This window comes from Poecilia mexicana, unplaced genomic scaffold (assembly GCF_051168715.1).
Source record: "Poecilia mexicana isolate PSO_F unplaced genomic scaffold, ASM5116871v1 scaffold_10, whole genome shotgun sequence".
In the NCBI taxonomy this organism is placed as follows: Eukaryota; Metazoa; Chordata; class Actinopteri; order Cyprinodontiformes; family Poeciliidae; genus Poecilia; species Poecilia mexicana.
In genome coordinates this window covers 24,502,026-24,522,969 of record NW_028263379.1, presented here as the reverse complement: position 1 = coordinate 24,522,969, position 20,944 = coordinate 24,502,026, and the positions used below count along the sequence as shown (strand labels likewise).

Sequence of the window (20,944 nt, the reverse complement as noted above, 5' to 3'; positions counted from 1 at the left end):
GTGCAAAAGGCAACTGTCACAGTGCAACTTTTAAAAAACAAAAACATCAGGGTCTTTCTTTTTTATTTCATGTGATAAAGCAGAATTCCCACATTTACTTTGCAGCAATTTGTTTATCTTGTTTGTAATTTCCTTGCCTCGGAAAATGTTTTTGAGTGTCCTAAAAAGCACTTTATAAGTATAATTTGTTAGAACAGTATACCAAGCTTTGTCTTATCTTCAATCTTCTGAAAATAGAAAATTCAAAACTTATACTTTACCTTTTGGATTGCAGTATGCACTACTTTCTGCTGGTCTATTGCATAAGATGTAAAATAAAAAACATTGTGACATTGAAAGGTTGTGGATGAAATGTGATGGATTTCAAACAGGTTGAAGGGGGTGTGAATCATTTTGAGAAGTTCTATCCAACCTAAAAGTACTGGCAAAGACATATGTGCTTTTTTTTCCATGTGTTTTCAAAAAAAACAAAACTCAAAAGCTTTTGGGCTATTTTTTTTTTCCCAGGAAAGAAACCAAGCCGAACTTCTATTTTTTGATTTCTCAACAGATGCTATGACGAAAGTTACATCTTAAATCAGGTGCCACACCCTCGGTCAGGCTGAACGTCTGCTTTTAACTACAACAACCAGAGCAACCATTGGGGTTGAGTGTCTTGTTTATTCACTAAAACATAGAAAGCATGCAGTCAAACCAACCAACAAACAGGCCTGAAGAGCATCAGCTGGTAAACATGCATGCTTTACGGTGAATTCTTTTTGCCTTTAATGATTTGGTTAACCCAAGCAAACCACACAGAGTCAGAGCTGAGGCATTCCCGCTCACACACAAAATTACGCACACACAGCAGCACCGGTGTAACAACATCCGTGTAGGAGATGACTTGACTTCAAGGGATGACTAAACTTTGGCTTCGTTTGAGTCCAGCTGGGGCTTTTTTCTTTCTTTCTTTCTTTTTTTTTTTTTTTTTCCATCCCTACCTCTGTTAAATGCAGGCAAGCGAAAAAAGCTACACCGGCTGCTGGTACTTGCCCTCCGCGGTCTTTCTGAACCGATTTGGCGTTCTGGGCCTCCTGATGTTACGCTATGCAACTCTTTGAACACACCAGCTGTTTGCCTGTGTGAGTAATGAAGTGCGTGAAGCTGCGAAGTGGGCATCAGGAGTTCCCTGCTTTACACACCTTGCATCTGTGCTACAAAAGGTTGGCATTCTGACGAGGGGCTGCTTGTTAATCAGAGAGCATAACACATCAAACAAAAGTTACGTAAACAGTAAAATGAGCTGTTATTATATGATCAAAGACCCTGCAGCAGGATTAGTTTGGCTTATGAGCTTTTCAAATGCTCACCTTTAAAACTACAAATATATTAAGAAACCTATTTGAAACTGTTAATAAAACAACACGTGACAAAAACAGAACTGGTTTACAGATGGTAACTGTAGAGAATAGCAATAAAAGAAGAGGAAAAGTGCTGACCAGTGTAAGCAGTGCCTGCTTACTCATTAAAAAGTTGTTTGTTTTTTTTTATCAATAAATATCTTAGAAACTCTTCTGCAAGTCAGTCTGTAATAAACTGAGGACTTCGTGGGCAGAGTTCTGATTGGCTCACGGTTGTGGTCATGATTGCCAGCTTTTGGAGTTGGAGAAATCGCTTCTGTTTTAACGACGTCCGAAAAGTCGTCGTCTTCAAGGGGACACGTCAGCCGTGCAAAAGTTTTAGTGTACTCCAGGTTGATCTCTCAGTGAAACCGATGATGCTGTCAACAAGGTAAACAAACTGATTTCAAGACAAAACATGTTAATGTCACGCCACAATTGTCCGACTGAAGCTAAACTTAATAAACACGGTCACTCCATGTACAGCTCAAACTAATATTTGCCTTTTAAAGGCAGCAGGACATAATAGCCCTGCAGGCCAGGATGCAGGTGCTCTGGCGAATACGTCACGGCGAAAGGAAATAAAAATATTGTGTTTACTATAATTACAGGTCCTGAGCAGGACAAAAGAGCAAAGCGATGGTATCTCCATACAGGCATAAATGTGTGGGCCAAGTCTGGAAGTTGATAAAACGGCAAAAATAAAGTTGACCTCACTTACGAGATGCGCTGAAAGCATGGAACATCTGAATCTGTTCATTTGTGAAATGAAGAGTAATCTCAAGTGGTTAAACAGAAGGCAATTGGACTTCCTTTTTTTTTTTTTTTTTTCTTGACATGTGGCCAAAAAAAGCTCACATGTTGACATGGTTAGGTAAAAATGTTTGGATTGTCAAGTGGCAACAGCCCAACATTAAATGAATAGAGGGCAGGGCCAGTGATTCATGTGACCTTAACGGACCCATTTGGGCGATTTCCGAAGCCACAACTTTACTGATCCTTCCAACGATGCAGAAGCTAAAAAACAAACAAACAATCCTTTTGGATAAGAGGTGAAACAACAAGAGAAATCCAGTTATCTTGTATTTAAGCACCCATCATTGTCATATACTGACTATCACACACCAACATAATGAGATGTAATAATGAGGAAACACTCAAAATGTGAAGATATTCTTTTTTTTTATTTTGCAATGAACAAATCAATCACAAATCATCACTTCAAAAATGACAAATAAGGATTTGAAAGGGTTGAACACCTTAATTCACTTTTTTTTTTTTACTTTGGCAGCGTGATACTCTCTCCTCTGATTAGACAAAAAAATAATAACTCAACTTCTCTCCACACAGCCAGTTCTCACTCAGTATTGATTCTGTACTCATAAGGTAAGAGAGGGTGTGGTATATGTACAGTTGGTGGAGAAACTTGTGAAAAAAAGACTCTTTGCTGACCTTTTTTTTTTTTTTTTCTTTTAGAAAACAGAAGCCAAATACAGAAACTCCGCTACTTTCTGGCCTTCAAGTCCCTGAGCCTGCAGGATAAAGTCGAGCTAAGGGAAGGAGACCTCCCTGACCTTCAGCTCCGATGTGCCGTTGGGCAAAAAGCCCCCAAAACACGATGAGGCCCACTGGTTTTATATTCCAACTGAGTCCACCTGGTGTGATATTGGTAGCTTCCAAAGAGTTATTTATATTTTAACAAAAAAAACAAAGATAAAAAAATAATAATAAACAGAAATTACCCAAATAAACAGTTTATTTGGAATTTAATAATTACAGTGCTTTGGATCACTTTGGGTTTGCCAGAATTAAAGTTGGATACACAAAGAAAATTGTAAATAAAGGCAAAGAGCTTTTTTGTGATTTTGTTTTCTGCCTGTTTGTTTCATAAATAAATATTGTTCAATAGCAAATATAAAAAGAATTGTAACATTACAATTTTAAAAACTACTTGAGGGAATAATATCCCTATAAATACATTTAAATAAATAAATTAAACTTATAAATATAACGTTTACTGTACAGGAAAAGAAAAAAAAAAAAAAGGTGTGCAGGAAAAATACAAAACATTTTCTCATGAGAGAAAAAGAGTCCAAATTGAGCTATCCTTGCTGTTTAAAGTTTCCAGTTCCACTTGAAACGTTTTCTTTTCACGCAGTCACGAAGCAGAGCAGAGTCTAAACGTCGTCCCTTCTTCTTCTTGTTTTCTTCCTGCCGATCCCATCTTCAGTCCATCTTCTAAGCCGTTCTGTATTTCGCTTCCCGGAAGATGTCCCCTACTCTAGTGGACGCCCCGCGGGGGATACCGATCCGGTCGTCCGCAGCTGACCAGTCATCGAACATCCATCTGAGCGCTCTCAGCTCCCATCTCCACATACGTTCATGTTTCCTCCTGGGCCTCCCGTTGCAGTACGCTTCTGTTTTTCCAGTTTGAGGTAGAATTTCTGCATTTATGCCTGATAGGGCGGAAAAAATAAAAATAAATAAATAAAAGGTTAATCTAATGAAGGTACAAAGAAGGTTCTAGGTAACGTCTGGGATAAGAAGTCAGTTCTGAAGCGCTCACCTCTGTTTGTGGCTTCAGTTGTTGGACGCCAGCCCCAACTTCACCTTCTCCTCGCTCTCTACATCATACGCTCCACGCTTGTGAAACCTGAAGATAATTTAAAAAATAAAAAGAAACGGTGGATTAGTCAGATTATTTCACTCTTTTTTTTTATTGTTCTTTATGGCGTCTAATGCTTGTTCTACTCACCTTAGCATTAATAAGAGGCCGATGATGGTGAGGCAGACGGATGAAAGCACCACAGCTATCACTGCTAAAGCCGTGGTCCTGCTGTAGCCCTCCGCGGTGTGGACAGGCAGCGTAAATAACTGGCACCTTTCGCCAGAGTAATTTGGATGGCAGCTGCAAGCATAGCAGGTACTCGATTAGTTAATGTCGCTGGTCGTTATTTCCGTAGGTGACATCAAGGTGCTTGCAGAGCTTTGGTACTTACACGCAAGACGGGGCACGGATTTCCCTCAGGTACTGGCAGGTGCCATGAATGCACAAGTCCTTGTACTTTTTCAGGCAGGGATTCCTCTTCCTTCCCTTGCCTTTCCCCTTCTTTCTTCCATTTCCCCTCCTTTGGGTTTCTTCTGTGTTTTGGGGCTCCGGGAGGGATGACGGGTCTTTGGGTTTGCTTGACATGGCGACTAAACCAATAAAGATGACAAAAAAATAATAAAAATGATGAGTAAAGTTCAGTCCTTTAAAGGTTGACATGTTGCTTCTGGAGTGAGACTTGAGTTTCTTCCTCACTTTCTCACTGTCACTTCAAATCATCTCACTTCGGCTTTGAGTTTTATTGTCATGGTGACTTCACCAACAATGCAAAAATAAAAACCCTATCGCATAAGTGCAGTCTTTACATGATTACTAAAGACTCCAGTTTTTTGTATGGTTATTACTGATAAGGCTCGTTCAAAATACGAAAAGCACCTGCGCTTTGCTCAACATGGCAACTGAACCAATAAAGTAAAAAAAAAACATTCAGCTATGTCTGGACTCAACAATGTTGTCATGTCTCTTGATGTCTATTGCGCCTTTATTCCCACACTGCTGGTCGTATGGCACAGTGATCTAGTCACACCGTACAAGAGGATTTCCAGTGTTAGAGAGCAAATAAAGGTATACACCTTAATAAAGACCCTTGTTTTTAGAAGTACAGACTAAAACATTGACTAGGCAGTCTGTTCAGCTACTTTCATGGCCAAGTTTCATTCAAAGAGCTACTCAGAGGTTGGTAAGTTGGGTCATTAAATGGCATGCAGACAAAAATTACTGAAGGATTTTAGACAGTAACTCAAGATCCTGCCTTACCTCGTGGCACATCCATGTCATAGTCTCCAGACATTTCGTCGTCAAACTCATCATCGTAGTAATATCCATCGTCATCCTCCTCTTCCTTGCCGTCCTGGCCATGCTGCACTGTTGTGGCACCTGTGCGCTCCTCCTCCTCAGCCCTCCTGTCCCTGGTTGTGTCTAAAAGGTTGAAGACGGACGTGTGCCGCTGCCTGTCGCCCTCATGCCGGTCGACTGCAGCCCCACTGGCCAGTCTGGACACAACTGGAGAAGAGAGGAACAAAAAAAAGAGAGAGAGAGAGAGAGAGAGAATTTGAGTTCCAGAAGCAGAAGCTACTACTACTACAGAGCTACTACTCTGAGGGTAATGAACTGAACTCCACCTGGGCAGAGATTGCTGGGCAAGTTGAGACATGTTGCACACCAGCAAGCTCCAGGTGGGATTGGGAGGGGATTTTAGTTACACTACTAATCCATGTTTGGTCACGAGTAAATAGCTTATTTGGGCTTTGCTCCAAAGCACTACAGCAGCTAAAAATCAATGTTGAGTACTTATGTGGTTTGGGAACAAAATGTAGCCAGAGGCAAGACCCAAACATGCACACCCCCAAATTTCACGGACAGACTCTTAGCTAATGTCATGGCAAGAATATGAGTTAAAAATAAATGTATCCAGTTACATAAAGCTTCATCTAAAATAGACAGATGACCCCATTAACTCCAGAACAACATGGCATGACAGAGAGCAACGATTTAGGATTACATTTTTTAAAAATTAGATACTTAGATGATTAGATTTAAAAAAAGAAAAAAAAAGGTCAATCAACACTTAGGGCTTTGGGGGGAGAGGAGGGTACAGATAAACAAATACTGTTGTATTTGTACGAAGTGCATTGAACACTTACCCAAGCTGTGAACAAGCAGGAGCACGACGGGGAAAATCCTCATGGTGTCAAATATTCCAACAAAATGAAAATTAGCGCCGCGTTCAGATTTGTCGTATTCCAGTAAATATCCTTTGTTCTCCAACTTTACCCCCCTGGATGTCTTTGTTTGATTTTTATTTTTTACTTCTTTTATTTTTTTTAGTCTTTTGAGGTTAATTCCGCCTGTTCAGGAGCTCTAGATGTGATTTGGAGGTCGGAGTTGCTCGGCTGTCCAGGGCAGGACTGAGGCACGGTGGTAATAAGGGCTGCTGTAGTGCTCCTCCTCCTACCCTCCTCCTCATGATGCAGTCAACACACACCCCTAGTGATTTAGCGCAGACCCCAGGGCGTGGACATGGGTGTCCTGGTAGACCCGGACGTTAGTAATACTTTGCCATATATGATAGATATAACAACAAAAAAAAAAGAAAAAGAAAAAAAGTGTTTAGCAATAGGGGTGGGGTAAGGGGTTCGGGGTTATGTTTGTAAAACTAGCCTATCTTTCATAATTGTAATGTTGATAACACTGATAACACAAGTATCTTGTAAAAAAAACTACAAGTAAAGAAAGAGGGGGGAAAAGACAGCTTGGTGGCGCCGCTTTTTGGTAAATCTTTGAACTGCACCAAACTTGTTCTGAAACAGAAGTGAAGTGCCATTGAATTACCTGTTTCCTCAGTGTACATTTCCACGAGTAGATTACACTGCTTAAAACAACACATTCCGAGTAGTTTATACAGATATTAGAGGAGATCAAATCCTAGATTGCCTCTATGGATGGCCTACATATTTTGCTCAAAAAAATAAAGTCAACACTCAAATAACACATCCTAGATCTGAATGAATGAAATATTCTCATTGAATACTTTGTTCTGTACAAAGTTGAATGTGCTGACAACAAAATCACACAAAAATCATCAATGGAAATCAAATGTATTAACCAATGCAGGCCTGGATTTGGAGCCACACACAAAATTAAAGTGAAATGTTCCCTTTATTTTTTTGAGCAGTATATATATATATATATATATATATATATATATATATATATATATATATATATATATATATATTGCAACAAAATACTGTTGCAAAGTATTTTTGCAACAGTGATGGGAGGTGTTTATATTGTTTTCATACAATTAAACTGTTTTTTGGAGCATATTTTTATGCGGTTTTGAAACTTTAAAATATTGCAACACATTGCCACCAGCTCTGGAGTCGGATAGAAATCTATCTGTGTAAATTGGGGATTTTCTTTGTCCAGGAGGTGGCGGTAATAGATAATCAAGAATTATTCGTTCCTCGCCAATGAATAAATAGAAGAAGAGATCATTTCTTAAAGCGCGCGTGATTGAGCTGAACTGGTCACGTGAGTTCACGTGGAAAAGGGGGAGGAGGGGGGAACAAACATGGCCGACCAAACATTGGAGGTAAACACAGCTGTTGAGGATCACGTAGAAAAACCAGAGCCAGGCGAACAGGGAGTTTCGGGTCCGACGACCAACGATGAACCCACCGGTAGTGAGTGTCGGGACCCACCTGAGAATATTCACCCGGTCGCGGCGGGGGGCAGCTGGTCGGCTCCGATCCTCTCTCTGGCTCGGAAGGCCACGGAGACGATCAGCAGCGGGATGAGCTACGCAGCCGCCCCAAGAAAAGCCTCCCAGGATTCCGCTGTGGCTTCTGCAAGCGAGAAGGAGGCAGAAAATGATCTGAACAGCACTTCAGAAAAGCTTCCCGGTAGGTTGCAACTATTTCACACTTTATTCAATCAAACTATGGACTACTTTCTTCCAAGTTGATACTTCCTCTTTAGTTTCTGTCAGTATCTGTCAGCTGTCACAACACATGACTCTGTGGGCATGAAATGTAGCTTGAGATTTGATGATATGCACTTCTATCTAGAAGTTTGTGCTTGTTAAGGTGAAGTCACGCCTGTCTTACTGATGCAAAGTTTTTTCTTTTTTTTATTTTACAGTTGCACCCACTAAAGACCCGATGGCCATAGAGAGATCCAACCTCCTCAGCATGATGAAGTTAAGCATCAAAGTTTTGATCCAGTCCTCTCTGAGCCTGGGCAGGACTCTCGACTCCGAGTACCCTCCTCTTCAGCAGTTTTTCCTGGTCCTTGAACACTGCCTCAAACACGGCCTTAAAGGTGAGCTGTCTGGTCAACGGCAGCAAGCGTCACTTTCTGTGAGGACAGAGTTCAGGTTGGCATAAGTGACTTTTGCGCTCCGTGTTCTTTCAGCCAAGAAGTCCTTTATTGGTCAGAACAAGTCCATATGGGGGCCTCTGGAGCTTGTTGAGAAGTTGTGTCCAGAGTCTGCCAACATCGCCACAAGTGCCAGAGACCTGCCTGGCATTAGGTATGTTGTGCAGGGTTCCTGCTCCCTTCACAGCCTGGAAAAGTATGGAATATCCTGGAAAAGGAACATGAATTTAGAAAAGATATACCATTGTCAAAGTGTATATATATCTGTTTTGTCTTTCTAACCATCTATCTATTCTACTATTGGTCCATCTATCCATCTGTGTTTCAGTTTTTCTTTCCATCAAACCAGCAGTCTCTAGCCTTTCCTCTACTCACTCGTCCATTAATCACTGCTGTCAATTGATTAATCTGGAATCTGACTCTGGAGTAGTTGTGAATTTTCATCAATATGTAGAAACTATTGATGAACCGATATACTTTTATCAACTTCTCATATCGATACAGATATCCGAGGCTTACTATCAGATGTTTCCGATACAGAAGTATCAAATCTTCTTTCAAATGGTTCAGACAGCTCAATTCTGAATACAATGTGAAATAAATAATAGAGCTTGATGTTGCTCAGAGCACAAAGCGTAGAGTTAGACTGAATAGATCTGCCCTTATGGATCAACCATAATGTCACCATTACCAGATCTAGATTTTATTATTTTTTTCAACATCAATATTGGTACAGATATTAATATCGTTTTGGTTTATCTCTAGTAGAAACACTGGTAGCTACAAAAAAGTCAAGAACCGTTTTCGCCTGTATAGTCGTGTTCATGTTCTGGTGCTCTTCCCCAGAACGGGTTTAGGGCGGGCTCGGGCCTGGCTGCATTTGGCACTCATGCAGAAGAAAGTAGCCGACTACCTGAAGACCCTGTTGGACCGCAAGGACCTCCTGAGGTTTGTAAAGTCGAGCAAATGAGGAATTTACGTTGCAGGACGAAAAGCGAGTACAAAAGTGTCATTTTGTGCAAACTTCAATCGCCCTAGTGAGTTCTACGACGCCGGCGCTTTAATGCTGGAGGAGGAAGGCGCGGTGATGGGAGGGCTGCTCGTTGGCCTGAACGTCATTGACGCTAACCTGTGCATTAAAGGGGAGGACCTCGACTCTCAGGTCAGTACCCAGTAAAAGGCTGCAGCTGTTCAGACTCCAGTTTGCATCTGAACAATTTGACGTTATCTCTCCTTCGCTTTAAGGTGGCGGTCATTGACTTCTCCCTCTACCTGAAAGATGCCACCAGCAGCGAGACGCCAAAGGAGTGAGTGGGTTTTGCTTGGTCAATGCGACTTCAACTGTAAAGCCAACGAAAGCGTCGCAGCGTGCTCAAAAGTTGATTGCGTTCCGACGTTTCTTTTCCTCTCAGTGACGGAAAGATGACGGCCATTCTAGACCAGAAGCACTACATCGAAGAGCTGAATCGGCACCTGAGCGGCACCGTCACCGACCTGCAGGCGAAGATGGACTCTCTGGAAAAGACCAACAGCAAACTCCTGGAGGAGGTTACTGGCATTTTAACGTCACTGTAAAGATCTCTGTGTATTTACGTGACTCCAAGTGCAATAAACACTTTTGCTCTTCTTAGCTGACAGCAGCAACAGACAGAATCAACTCTCTGCAGGGGGAACAGGAACAGCTCAGGCAGGAGAACGACTCCATCCTGATGACGAGCCAGAAGAAGGAAGAGGTTTGAAACCGTTTTTGCAGGAAGAGACTGAAAGCTTCTTAAAAATTAAACAAATCTATGGAATATAACCCTGTTTTTGTTGTTGTTGTTGTTCTCAGGCAGCGCTCCAGGACAGTCAGGTGGAGCTAGAGACATACAAACAGACTCGACAAGGTTTGGATGAGATGTACAATGTGGTGTGGAAGCAATACAAAGAAGAAAAGCGAATTCGCCAGGTTTGTTACAGCATTATTGCAATGAATGGATGAATGCAATGAATTTGAACACATGAATATGCTTTGATAGCCATTCCATTGTGACTGTAATCTGGACTTCAATAGTTTTTTTTTGTTTGTTTTTTGGGTTGGGGTACTGTCCTTACCAGGTTAATCTGCAGTGTTAAGTTTGCTGCCACTCCTAGGAATAAAGGAACATGTCAGATTTCGTCTTATTTGAACAGAACACTTTCTTCCACATGTTTGATGAGTCCGCTACATGGCTCTTGGCAAACAAAAAGGCCAGATTGGCCAAATGCACGACTAATATTTGTCTCGTCTGCTTGGCTCTCTGGGTCTTTTTGCTACATACATTCATTCTTAATATTTTTAGTCTTAAAACTATATTTGACTCCTGCTGTCTTGGGTTTAAATGCGCAAACGCCAGGAGTTGGAGCGTGAGCTGGAGCTCCAGGTGGGCCTAAAGAAGGAGATGGAGGTGGCCATGAAGCTACTGGAGAAGGACATCCACGAGAAGCAGGACACTCTGGCAGCCTTACGGCTCCAGCTCGACCAGGTCAAGACTCTTAACCTGCAGATGTTCCACAAAGCAGAGGTGAGAATGGTCGCGTGTGCTGCGTTTCACCCCACCCACCACACGGTGCACGCTTTTGAACGAGCCGGTTGGTCTCCTAGGACTCGGGGCGACAAGCGGAGAAAAAGCAGGCGGAGGCGGTGCAGCTGGAGCAGAGGATAAACGAGATGGAGAAAGCCACGGTGGAACTGGAGGAGCGGTATGTGCCCGGTGGGTTTTGCTTGTGTTGCTTGCTAAAACGCTCTAGGTTGGTTAATTTTGCCTGCTTGGCATTTCAGGCTGCAGAAATCGGAGCAGCAGAGTCGACAAACCGACCAGTCGGACAAAGACATGAGGGTGGAGCTGGAAGCAAAAGTCGACGCTTTCCAGAAACAGCTGACAGACCTGGACACGTTAAGGTTAGCACACATGCAGAGCGCTTAACGTGTGCAGAGTGCTGTTAAGGTTTTGCAGACTGAAACCTTATAGGAGGTCAATGGAATTAATTTAAATGCTGATATGAAGTGCATAATTCATGTGCGACTCTTTTCTTACACAGAACGGGGTTAGAGAATGAGCTGCGTGCAGAGAGAGAACAGAGACAAAGTTTGCAGAAAGCTCTGCAACGGGAACAAGACAACAGCACCGAACTCTGCACCCAGCTGCAGCAGCTGCAGGGCCTTCACACGGTCAGTTCGCAATACAAACACAGGGTTCATCTCTAGAAATTAGTATATTTGCTTGAGGTCAATTTATTCCAGGAATACAGTGTTAACAATTCATTTGTGTTCCTGGTGCAGGAGCTGCAGGATTTGAAGACAGAGAAAAAGCAGCTGCAGCAGAGGTGTGAACAGCAGGAGCAGACACTACAGGAAATGGGCCTGCATCTAAGCCAGTTAGTACCTACCTGTAAATATAGTGAATCCTCCCCCCCACCCCCCGTTCTTATGTTAATCCAAGTCATATTTCTTCACAAAACATTTGATTCTACCCTCATCCCTGTCAAAGGTCTAAACTCAAGATGGAGGACTTTAAGGAGGTTAACAAAGCTCTGAAGGTAACGTATCGATGAGCAAATAACGGTGCTGGAAGAGGGAAGATGCTAACTTTTAAACCCACCTCCACAGGGCCACGCGTGGATGAAAGACGATGAAGCCACACAGTGCAAGCAATGCCAGAAGGAGTTCTCCATCTCGCGTAGAAAGGTTGGCTTTTCCACACGTCTTTTTTTTTTTTTTTTTTTTCCTCATACGTAGCATGACAGAGATTTCAATCTAAGGTCTCTGCTTGCAGCACCACTGCAGAAACTGCGGCGACATCTACTGCAACACTTGTTCAAGTAACGAGCTAGCCTTACCGTCCTACCCTCGGCCCGTGAGAGTGTGCGACGTGTGTCACTCGCTCTTGCTGCAGAGAAGTTCCTCCACAGCTTCCTGACAGAAACATTTAGAACTTTACAAGTTTCTACAGAGACTTCCTAACACTGGAGAAACCCAACCACTGAAGTTGGGAGCGTACGATACTAATTACAACCAGGTTTGGCGTTTCATTGTCAACTTGAAATTCAGGTGCATTTACTTGTCTGTATTAAACAATGGGCGACATTTAAAAAAAAAAACACTCATAGGATGAACTAGATTGCAATGACTGTTGACTAAAAAGGTTTTAAATGTTTAATTAGCTGTAGGAAAAATACTGAGTACTGCACAAGATTAGAGACGCACCAATCAGTCTAAATCAGTTTTCCCTCGAGTTGCACTGATCGGCAGCTCAAATGCATATGTTTTGGTGCATAAATGGGGATAATAATTAAACTATATCTAAGTAAAACTTATGAAAAATCTCTCAATTTGTAGATATTTTTGCTAAATGTATTGGCTACAAACAAAGCCTGATTGTTGCATCTCTAGTAACTAGTCTTTTATAACGGAAAACTGGATGTATACTATGTAAAACTGATGAGTTTTGCTTGGATTTCTGTTTGGTAGTTCATTTAACTTCAGCTGCCTCAGTACTGGATGAAAGTGTGTGTAAACAACTGTATAATCTTAAATAATCAAACGTAAGAATGTATGAAATTGAAGCTTTGTAGATTGTCAATTTCTGCAAAAACCATTTATATAATCTGCAAATGATTGACTTTTATAAATCTATTTGATAAACCAATAAAACCAGTTTTTCCAGCCTTACTTTCATTAAGGTATTCCAGACTAGTTTATTCACTTTGTGCACAGAAAATACAAATAGCATTCAAAGCTGTAAAAACCTCCATGGTAGCAGATTTTAGATTTGCCATTCACGTAGCCCTCATCACAAAAAAATGTCCAATGAACAGTCATAACATTAGGAGACAAAACACCTGCACACCATGAAGTCAGATTTACATTTTTAACTGAAACACTTAAGTAGCAAAATGAGGTCAAACATCCAAAATATCAGACAGATTTTCTGTTCATGCATTCCTTGAGTCATGTAAAGTCCACCAGTATGGGAAGTTAGCCTACAGAAGCAGGCAAGTGTTTGGAGAACAAAATGTCACTTCTGGATGACGGGACATTAATGTGGTTTTTGTAATGAGTCAGGTCTGGGAGGAATGGGGAAGACAACACTTCAGTTACACTTCTTGTGACGACAAATGATCACACTTCTCTTTGTAAATCACGCACTTAAAAAAAATACAAATCCCACCCCTCGATACTTTTCAAAAGACAACCTCACCTCATCATCCTATGTTTAACAAAGTGAGACATTTCCAGTCCTTCCAGCAAAATGCTGAGTTTAAAAACATGAAATTAAGGATTGAGAGTGAGAAAAACAAACAAAAAAAAAAACAGAAAAACTACATTCCCCATCCTCCACCGAGTCCATTCATTGAGCCTCTGCTTCCACCTCCACCACCGCCGTAGTAACTGCTTCCCATTCCGCCCTGGTTACCTAACAAGAGAGAGAATAAACACCATAGGACCCAAGAGTTCATTCATGTAGTAATGCACAACAAATCATGTTATACATCTGTTAAAATGCTGATTGTTAAAGGAACAGGACTGGTCACTGAATAGAAAACCAATATAACATGAACTGTGGGGTTTTATTTCTAGTCCAAGTAGCAGCACATGCTGTTCCTTCTAGGAATTTTTTTTTAAAACCTACCAGAGGTAGTGTCTCAGCTATGAAAAGGTTTTATTAAATGAGTGTTAAAAAAAGCAACTCTAAGAAAACATAGTTGCTTTAATCTTTTTCAGGATAACAATGCTTGATTTCCTTTTGTTTGTCAAATATTTCATTGTTCTTATAACAGAACTTCAGTTTATTTCAAGGTTTTACAGTACGTGGCAGAAAAAGTACCATGATGCTGTGGCCTAAATGCAGGCTGTTACAATCATTTTTAAGACAAGCAGTTCTCACTAAACATAAAACTGTACAAGAAGAAAATAACCTTTCAAGACAAGAAAAGCAAAAATGAGAAACAAAGTGAGGATCAAGTTTATCAGTGAGCAGCTGCAGAGCTTTTTACTATTTTTTTCTTTTGCTTTTTATAGACATTTTTAATTGTGATTTACTAAAGCTCCTAGAAATTAAAGTCAAAGCAAAGGTAGAAAAAAAAGTTAAGAGCTGACACTCACTATATTCACTGTAGCCACCCATGTTTCCTTGGCTGCTGTACCCACCAGAGTACCCTGAGCTGAGCTGCCCACCACTGTAAGACGACTGGTTACCTGTGGAGGACAAACCATGACGGGCCTGAGAGGACACGCAATACTTTTTTTTTTTTTACATAAAACCATCATTTAAGAAACTGCTCTACTCTGTTTAGGTTAACTCAACATCTTAGTCATATCCAAGTACATCATACCCATTTTTCTTAGTCACTTAAAATTTGGAAACAAGAAAAAATGCCATTTATATAATGCAAAATGTGTTGATCTTAAGGGGAAGAGCAAAAATTAAGACGTTTAAACATAAAATGTGTATTCCAATAAACTCTACTGGGACTTTCCTGGTATATTTTGTGGAAAAACAAAAAAAACAAAGGATGAATATGTTGGACCTGGGATGGTTTTAAATACCTGTCAGGAGAAGGGTGTCTATAGGTGAGGGTGAGCTCCTATTCACTTCAGTCCATTCTTATGCTAAACCATTTTAATCACAGTCCGATCCATAACCAGTCAGTCATTTCAATATCTAATAGCCCAATTAAAATCAACTACAAATAAAATAATGTAAAAAAGAAAAGTGCATTTCAGTCTCTGGTAAAAGTTCCGTTCTCAACAAGCATCTCTTTATGAATTTTTTTGCTATAAAACAATATTTAAAAATGATAAATGTTATAATAGCTGGGAACCTTTGAATAGATTCATTTACTAAAAGAAATAAATTAAAGTCATACAATTTTTAAGTAAAAAGGTTTTACTGAATCTTGGGTTTTCTTAACCCCAACACTTACTCATGCCACCCATCATCTGACTACCGTAGGCTCCATTACTGCCCCCTGCTGTGGAGTTCAAGAACAGCTCCACATAGCGATGCTCTGTAGAGGAAACAAGTCATTATGATTGTGCAGACTTAAAAGAGAGGTTTGTTAAATGCAGTTATTTTAAAGTGAACCATAACAAACTCACGCATGTTGGCTTTATCTTTGGACATTGCTGCAACAGCATCTTCATGCGTTGCAAACTCTACATCTGCCTCCCCGGTAACTCTCCCATCTGGGCCGATCTCAATGTGGACCCGCACAGGATTCAACGGAGAGAAGAACTAAAAAAGAAAAGGTAAGAAAACCCAAGCGTGTGCCGAGGAGATTCGTGATACATTCCACAGAAAGTATGGCATGTAGGTGAGACAGTGAGGTGTCTCTTACATTGTAGATGTCCGTCTCTGTGGCTCTGTATGGCAGCCCCCTCATGTGGACGCAGTGACCTGTTGTGCTTTGAAAGGAAGAGCCGCCATCGCCATACCGCCCATCAGACACACCTGAAAACACAGTCAGATTAACACATGGTCTTACATGGACTTTACAGCTTAATCTCATTAGTGTGCAGCACTGGCACACAGAGATATACAAGTTACACACAAACGGTAAAAACAAAGTCCACACCCTTAAGACGTCTCAGTTTTGGTTTCATCTTTTTCAATAAAACAAACAAACAAAAAAACAACAGGATAGCCAGGTTGGCTTCCTACACTTAATGTTAGTTTAAAATAGTAAATGCCAGATAATTTACAAAGTGAGATTCTGATTCGGTAGCAGGTGTAACTTTGTGTCTAACTGCACCCACCTCCACCGTAGCCACCTCGACGCATTCTGTCATAGGAGCCTCCTCGGCCCATCATGTTGTAACCGCGTCCACCTGAGGGCCGGTCGTAGGGACCTGGTCTCTGCATCCCCATCGGCTTCCTCTGGGGTTCGTAGTGGGTCCGCACCTCAGCGCGGCTGCTCTTGAATATCTCAATGTACCTAAGAGTATAGAGAGAAAACCCTTCAGGCACGGGGGGGAGTGGATGAAACTGCATTTGCTTAATTCTGGGCTATGCAGATGCTGTTATGATGTATTCCATTGGTAGTAAAGCCTATGAGTACCTAACAGTTGTTAATTAAAAACAAAACAAAAAAACAATAAAAGGTAATTGAGTTTAAGAAAGAGATATTTTCCAAATTAACAAGGGCCTTGGTAACTTTAAACTTTTCTTATGGTTATCTGAGGTAATTTAGAAATCTGTTGCATACTTCAGTAAACTCTTGGTCGTTACCATGACAGCCAGCGTCCTGGTTTAGGAGAGTCAGAGAGAACTCCAGCCCTACTGAGCTGACCTCTAAGCATTGCCTATAGCAGTGGGCTCTAGAGCCAAGTGTGTATTCTCCCTCTGATTTTACCACCAGGGAGACTCCTGACCATTTAAAACCTGGACTCAGTCTTTATCTTAAAATTTGTAACATTTTCCAATCAAGCTCTCAACTATTTTTTTATGAAGCCCTAGCACTTATTATCCCACTGAAAATATTGAATGTATGCAGAGTTTGATCCAGTATAGCAGGGTTTTTTTTTGTGGGTGTGTTCTAATTATTATTCATATTCTAGATGTAGTGTCAGTTTAGCATTTGGTTCAGATGTTGAATGTGCACACCATAAGAAAAGCAACTTATCCAGCCAGCCAACCAACCATCCCCACCTGTGCCCTATTCTTTCCTTGTGTTTCTTTAGAGCCTTTTCAGCTATATCCTGTGAAGCAAACTGCACGAAGGCCTCCCCCGTACTCCTCCCCTGGATGTCCACCGGCAATGTTATCCCATTTGGCACGATTTCCAACCCTTCAACCCAAGGACAGATAACCCCAGCAGGGGACATATTAAATCACATGCCCAATAACAGAGAACTTTCTCTAAAGAGAGATAGAAAATTTTACATCACACATACACCAGTTCAGTTTCAACTGGCCATTTAAAGGAGTCACATTTATTATACTCTGGGGGTAAAGTAGAAATGACAGGATAGAGTAAGCATATGAAAAAGAGAGGGGGTAGGGGGGGATTTGTGTGGTGAAAACCGGGGTAGTATTTGAGTGTGGGTGAAAAGAGAACAGGAGTTTGGTGGGTGACATGAGTAAAATTACGGTTTACCTGCGAGATACTATACAAGTCTTAAACTGCAAGTTAAGAAAACGGTTTTAGGAGACGAAAGCAGGGAGAAATGTGAACAAAATGAAACTAAAATATGAGAGAGGTTTCATCAGTGAAAAGTAGAGATGCACCGAGAATTCGTCGGGCGATTTTCAGTAAAACCTGCTGGTTGGAAACTCAAACTAACTCACAACAGCTCTTCAACACTGTAGCTTCTAAGAGAGAAAAAACCCCGTAAATAAGCTATTTTCAGTGTATGTGGGGTGTTTAAATATGAAGGCAGAGGAAGCAGAGAAGCCATTTAAAAAAGGAACTACTTTCTGCAGAGATATGTCAACTGTTCACTCAGGATACAACAACAGAAAGAGTGCTGGGTATTAGTCGCTGTACTGGACTTTGCCGGGTACAAAAAAGGAACCACCCGTTTTTACCCGCACTCTGGTTGTTTTTTTCAAAAAGGCGATGGAGGTCAGGCTATTGAAAAAGATTAGAGCTGATAACGTCTTTTTATTGCAAAAAGCTTTGAGCTTTCAACCTTTGTCTCTTATATAACGTGCACAATTAAAAAATTCTGACAGCCTTTTAGAAATCTCTTAGGTAAAGGTCTGCATTAGACGTAAATAACTAAGAGGATGTTAAATGCAATTTAAAATATAAACCCTAAACTTTCATCTTTGTTTTAAATTAGTGAAACCCTGTATTACAGTGAACTCTTTCTCAGTGCGATGCGTCAACGATGGTCACAAAAGAAATCAGTCACAAATCCTCGATCGGTGCATCTCTAGTGGAATATAATGGAATCAGACTCGGCTTAAGAAAAATAATTGATGTGTGATTGCTCTCTATGGACAATGGTGTGAAGATGAAAATGGGTATTTACATACACACTCCAGATCCCTAATAAATAATCAAATACTTAAATAAAAAAAAAACCTAAGTTCAAACTTTCAACTGCCTTCTTTTTCCTTGTGTCATTTCTTTGCTCATTACCATAAACTAATTCATTTTATGATTCTATGTTCATTAACCTAAAGAGCACTTCTTGCACAGAAGCAGCAAGAATCGGTGCTGTAAAAGAAAGAAACAAAGAAAGGAAGACGGGGCAATAATCTTTTATTCCTAACCCGAAAGGGAGTTACAAACAAACAAACAACAGAAATTTTTACCTGAAAAAAACTGCACAATCTCCTCCTTGCTGCAGCCAAAGGGAAGGCCCCGGAGGCGCACAAGCCCATCTCCTGCCGTCTCTGGGCAATTTGGGCCAGTGTGCTTCATGACCCAATCCATCTCAACATTGTTGGATTTAAACACTGTTTTGCATGAAAGAAAAAACAATTTGTTAAGGCAGTGTCACAGAAAAATACAACATCTGTCAAAAGAAGGACTGTCGTACGCACCCTCAACGTATCTGTGACCCATAGTTTCTCTATCCTTCTTCACGGCCATCTTCAGGTCTTCTTCCGTCTCCAGTTCCACAAATGCTTCTCCGCTAGGGCGGCCCTCTCTTGTATAGGTGAAGTGTATTCCACTTCCATTGTTCAGAATTTTGCAGCCTAGAAAGATGTTTTATGGGAGAAATTATGTCCACGCTGTAAAATTTCTTACAGAAACAACTAAATGTTGTAATTCCACAAGCTATAAGCCTAGGGTCAGGTTGGACAATCTCTGGTTTAAGTAACTCTGTACCAAATTCATTCAGAACCATCTGCATGGTAGGTCATAAAAATACTTAAGTCAACACAGTGATTGTGGTTTTCCCAGGATACTTTCAAGATATTTATATCTGTGCTGAATTCTAGTTTTAAGTACCAGATGTGTATTGAATTTGACTCATCATCTGTTCTCAAATGTGATACATTTTTGTCTAGAAGTGATACTATTGTATCCTGTGACTGCAATTTGTTTACAATATTATTTCACATGACTGTGTTGTGTCTTTGTAATTTGACAAAAGCTTTTAAATGTAGAGCATGTACATTAGAAGAGCAGTCTTTTTGTTAGAGATAAGATGATGAACAGGTTATATTTACAAGTTAAATGTCATGTTCCTCCCTTCGGCATACATACCTGAGAAAAATCTCTGAACTTCATCTACTGAACAAGACCAAGGTAGACCCCTGATTCGCACAACATATCCCTCATCAGCCATGTCTTGTCCCAATTCCTAATAGGAAAAAAACACAAGTTAGCATGTTTAATCTACATGTCTGTTAGAAAAAAAAAATGTTAAAAACATTCTTATACATAACTCTACAGCAGATGATGTGTGTTTCTGTTAATAGAAAGACACATATGCAAAGCAACCTTCATTGGTTGTGTTCATACCCTTGGCCAATTTAACTGCCATCTACTTTAGATAGCCGAATGTTTAAATGTTGCTTCAAAACACTATTTGACTGAAAAATATTACGTTTTACAGAATGGAGGACTATGACTGATCTGTAACAGCGCCCTCTCGCGCCTATATTTTTAAACACTTGTCATTATGTATCAAATTATAAATGACCCGTTTATGTAGTGCAAAATATCCTCACAAGAAACAACCAAAAAAATAATAATCCACACACAAGAATCATTAAAATATTTGAACTATATCTCAATCATTCAACAGCGCGAATTAGCAGTAGTAAATTCTGTGGCAACAAAAAATCCGTAGCTAACTGAAAACATTCAATCGACATTTAGTGTACAATTGATTCCTTACAATTAATGCCTGATACTTTATTAACTCCAAATGTGTACATGCAATTATCTACACCTTCATTTGTTTTTAAATAAAAAGTGTGTGGCCTACAGCACGCTCGCGCCGCACCCGGATACAAGAACAATAGCGGCCCTTTCAACCAGCGCCATGTTCTTAGCTTCAACGGCTAACATTTTAACTGAGGCTACGGTGTAACTGCTAACTTTACTTTACAGAGTATATTCTGTTACCATAATGAGTAAAATAAACGCTGTTTAGGAATGAAACCAATAAGCAAAACACCAAACACATTTAAACATTTACCTGTTCAGCCGAAGATGCAACACGCCGGAGATGTATGGTAGGACCCGCTGCGTGATGCGGCTGAAACCTCGCGCTGTGTTGCCAGAATGCTCCAGCTATCCCCCTTTCAGGGCGAACTTTCAAGACATTACAGAAGGAGTACGGGTCTTAACTACAACTCAACTGTCAAGTTTTAGATACATTTCTACCAAATATACTTTTATAAATGAGACTTAAATCAAATAACGGCACAAGACTTTAACATTTGTCAAATCTTCAGAAATATAATAAAATCGCCCAAAATGTGGGTTTCGTTTTGCACCTGGCAATCCCCGGCAGGATGACGTTGCTGCCCGAGGCCCAGTCTGGCCTGGCCTTCAGCATCTTCTGGCCTACAAATCCGAAAAAAATGGTTTACAGCGATCATTATTGCTTTTTTAGTATTATTTTAATGTAGAGGTTGTTTAACAC

At 40.6% G+C, this 20,944-nt stretch overlaps 3 protein-coding genes across 3 annotated transcripts; 1 reads left to right on the top strand and 2 right to left on the bottom strand.

Moving 5' to 3' along the window:
• Positions 1-2,544: 2,544 nt before the first annotated feature.
• On the bottom strand, positions 2,545-6,574 carry hbegfa (heparin-binding EGF-like growth factor a). Its single transcript, XM_014971573.2, has 6 exons — positions 6,132-6,574; positions 5,245-5,490; positions 4,379-4,577; positions 4,135-4,287; positions 3,946-4,032; positions 2,545-3,835 (listed from the first exon to the last, which is right to left on the bottom strand). The coding sequence occupies exons 1-5, from the start codon at positions 6,172-6,174 to the stop codon at positions 3,960-3,962; spliced, it is 714 nt and encodes a 237-aa protein (XP_014827059.1). The 5' UTR covers positions 6,175-6,574; the 3' UTR covers positions 2,545-3,835; positions 3,946-3,959.
• Positions 6,575-7,523: 949 nt separating this feature from the next.
• rufy1 (RUN and FYVE domain containing 1) lies at positions 7,524-13,066 on the top strand. The gene is made up of 17 exons (XM_014971570.2): positions 7,524-7,895; positions 8,134-8,313; positions 8,407-8,524; positions 9,217-9,318; positions 9,409-9,532; positions 9,616-9,677; positions 9,783-9,918; positions 10,002-10,103; positions 10,202-10,318; positions 10,746-10,913; positions 10,994-11,091; positions 11,171-11,290; positions 11,431-11,560; positions 11,672-11,766; positions 11,880-11,928; positions 11,999-12,076; positions 12,165-13,066. Exons 1-17 carry the CDS (start codon positions 7,565-7,567, stop codon positions 12,306-12,308), a joined length of 2,154 nt encoding a protein of 717 aa, XP_014827056.2. The 5' UTR covers positions 7,524-7,564; the 3' UTR covers positions 12,309-13,066.
• LOC106906327 (heterogeneous nuclear ribonucleoprotein H1) lies at positions 13,062-20,550 on the bottom strand. Its single transcript, XM_014971571.2, has 11 exons — positions 20,495-20,550; positions 19,555-19,651; positions 18,885-19,040; positions 18,654-18,797; positions 17,040-17,178; positions 16,148-16,326; positions 15,730-15,842; positions 15,491-15,626; positions 15,316-15,399; positions 14,495-14,587; positions 13,062-13,805 (listed from the first exon to the last, which is right to left on the bottom strand). The coding sequence occupies exons 2-11, from the start codon at positions 19,634-19,636 to the stop codon at positions 13,711-13,713; spliced, it is 1,221 nt and encodes a 406-aa protein (XP_014827057.1). The 5' UTR covers positions 19,637-19,651; positions 20,495-20,550; the 3' UTR covers positions 13,062-13,710.
• Positions 20,551-20,944: the final 394 nt, after the last annotated feature.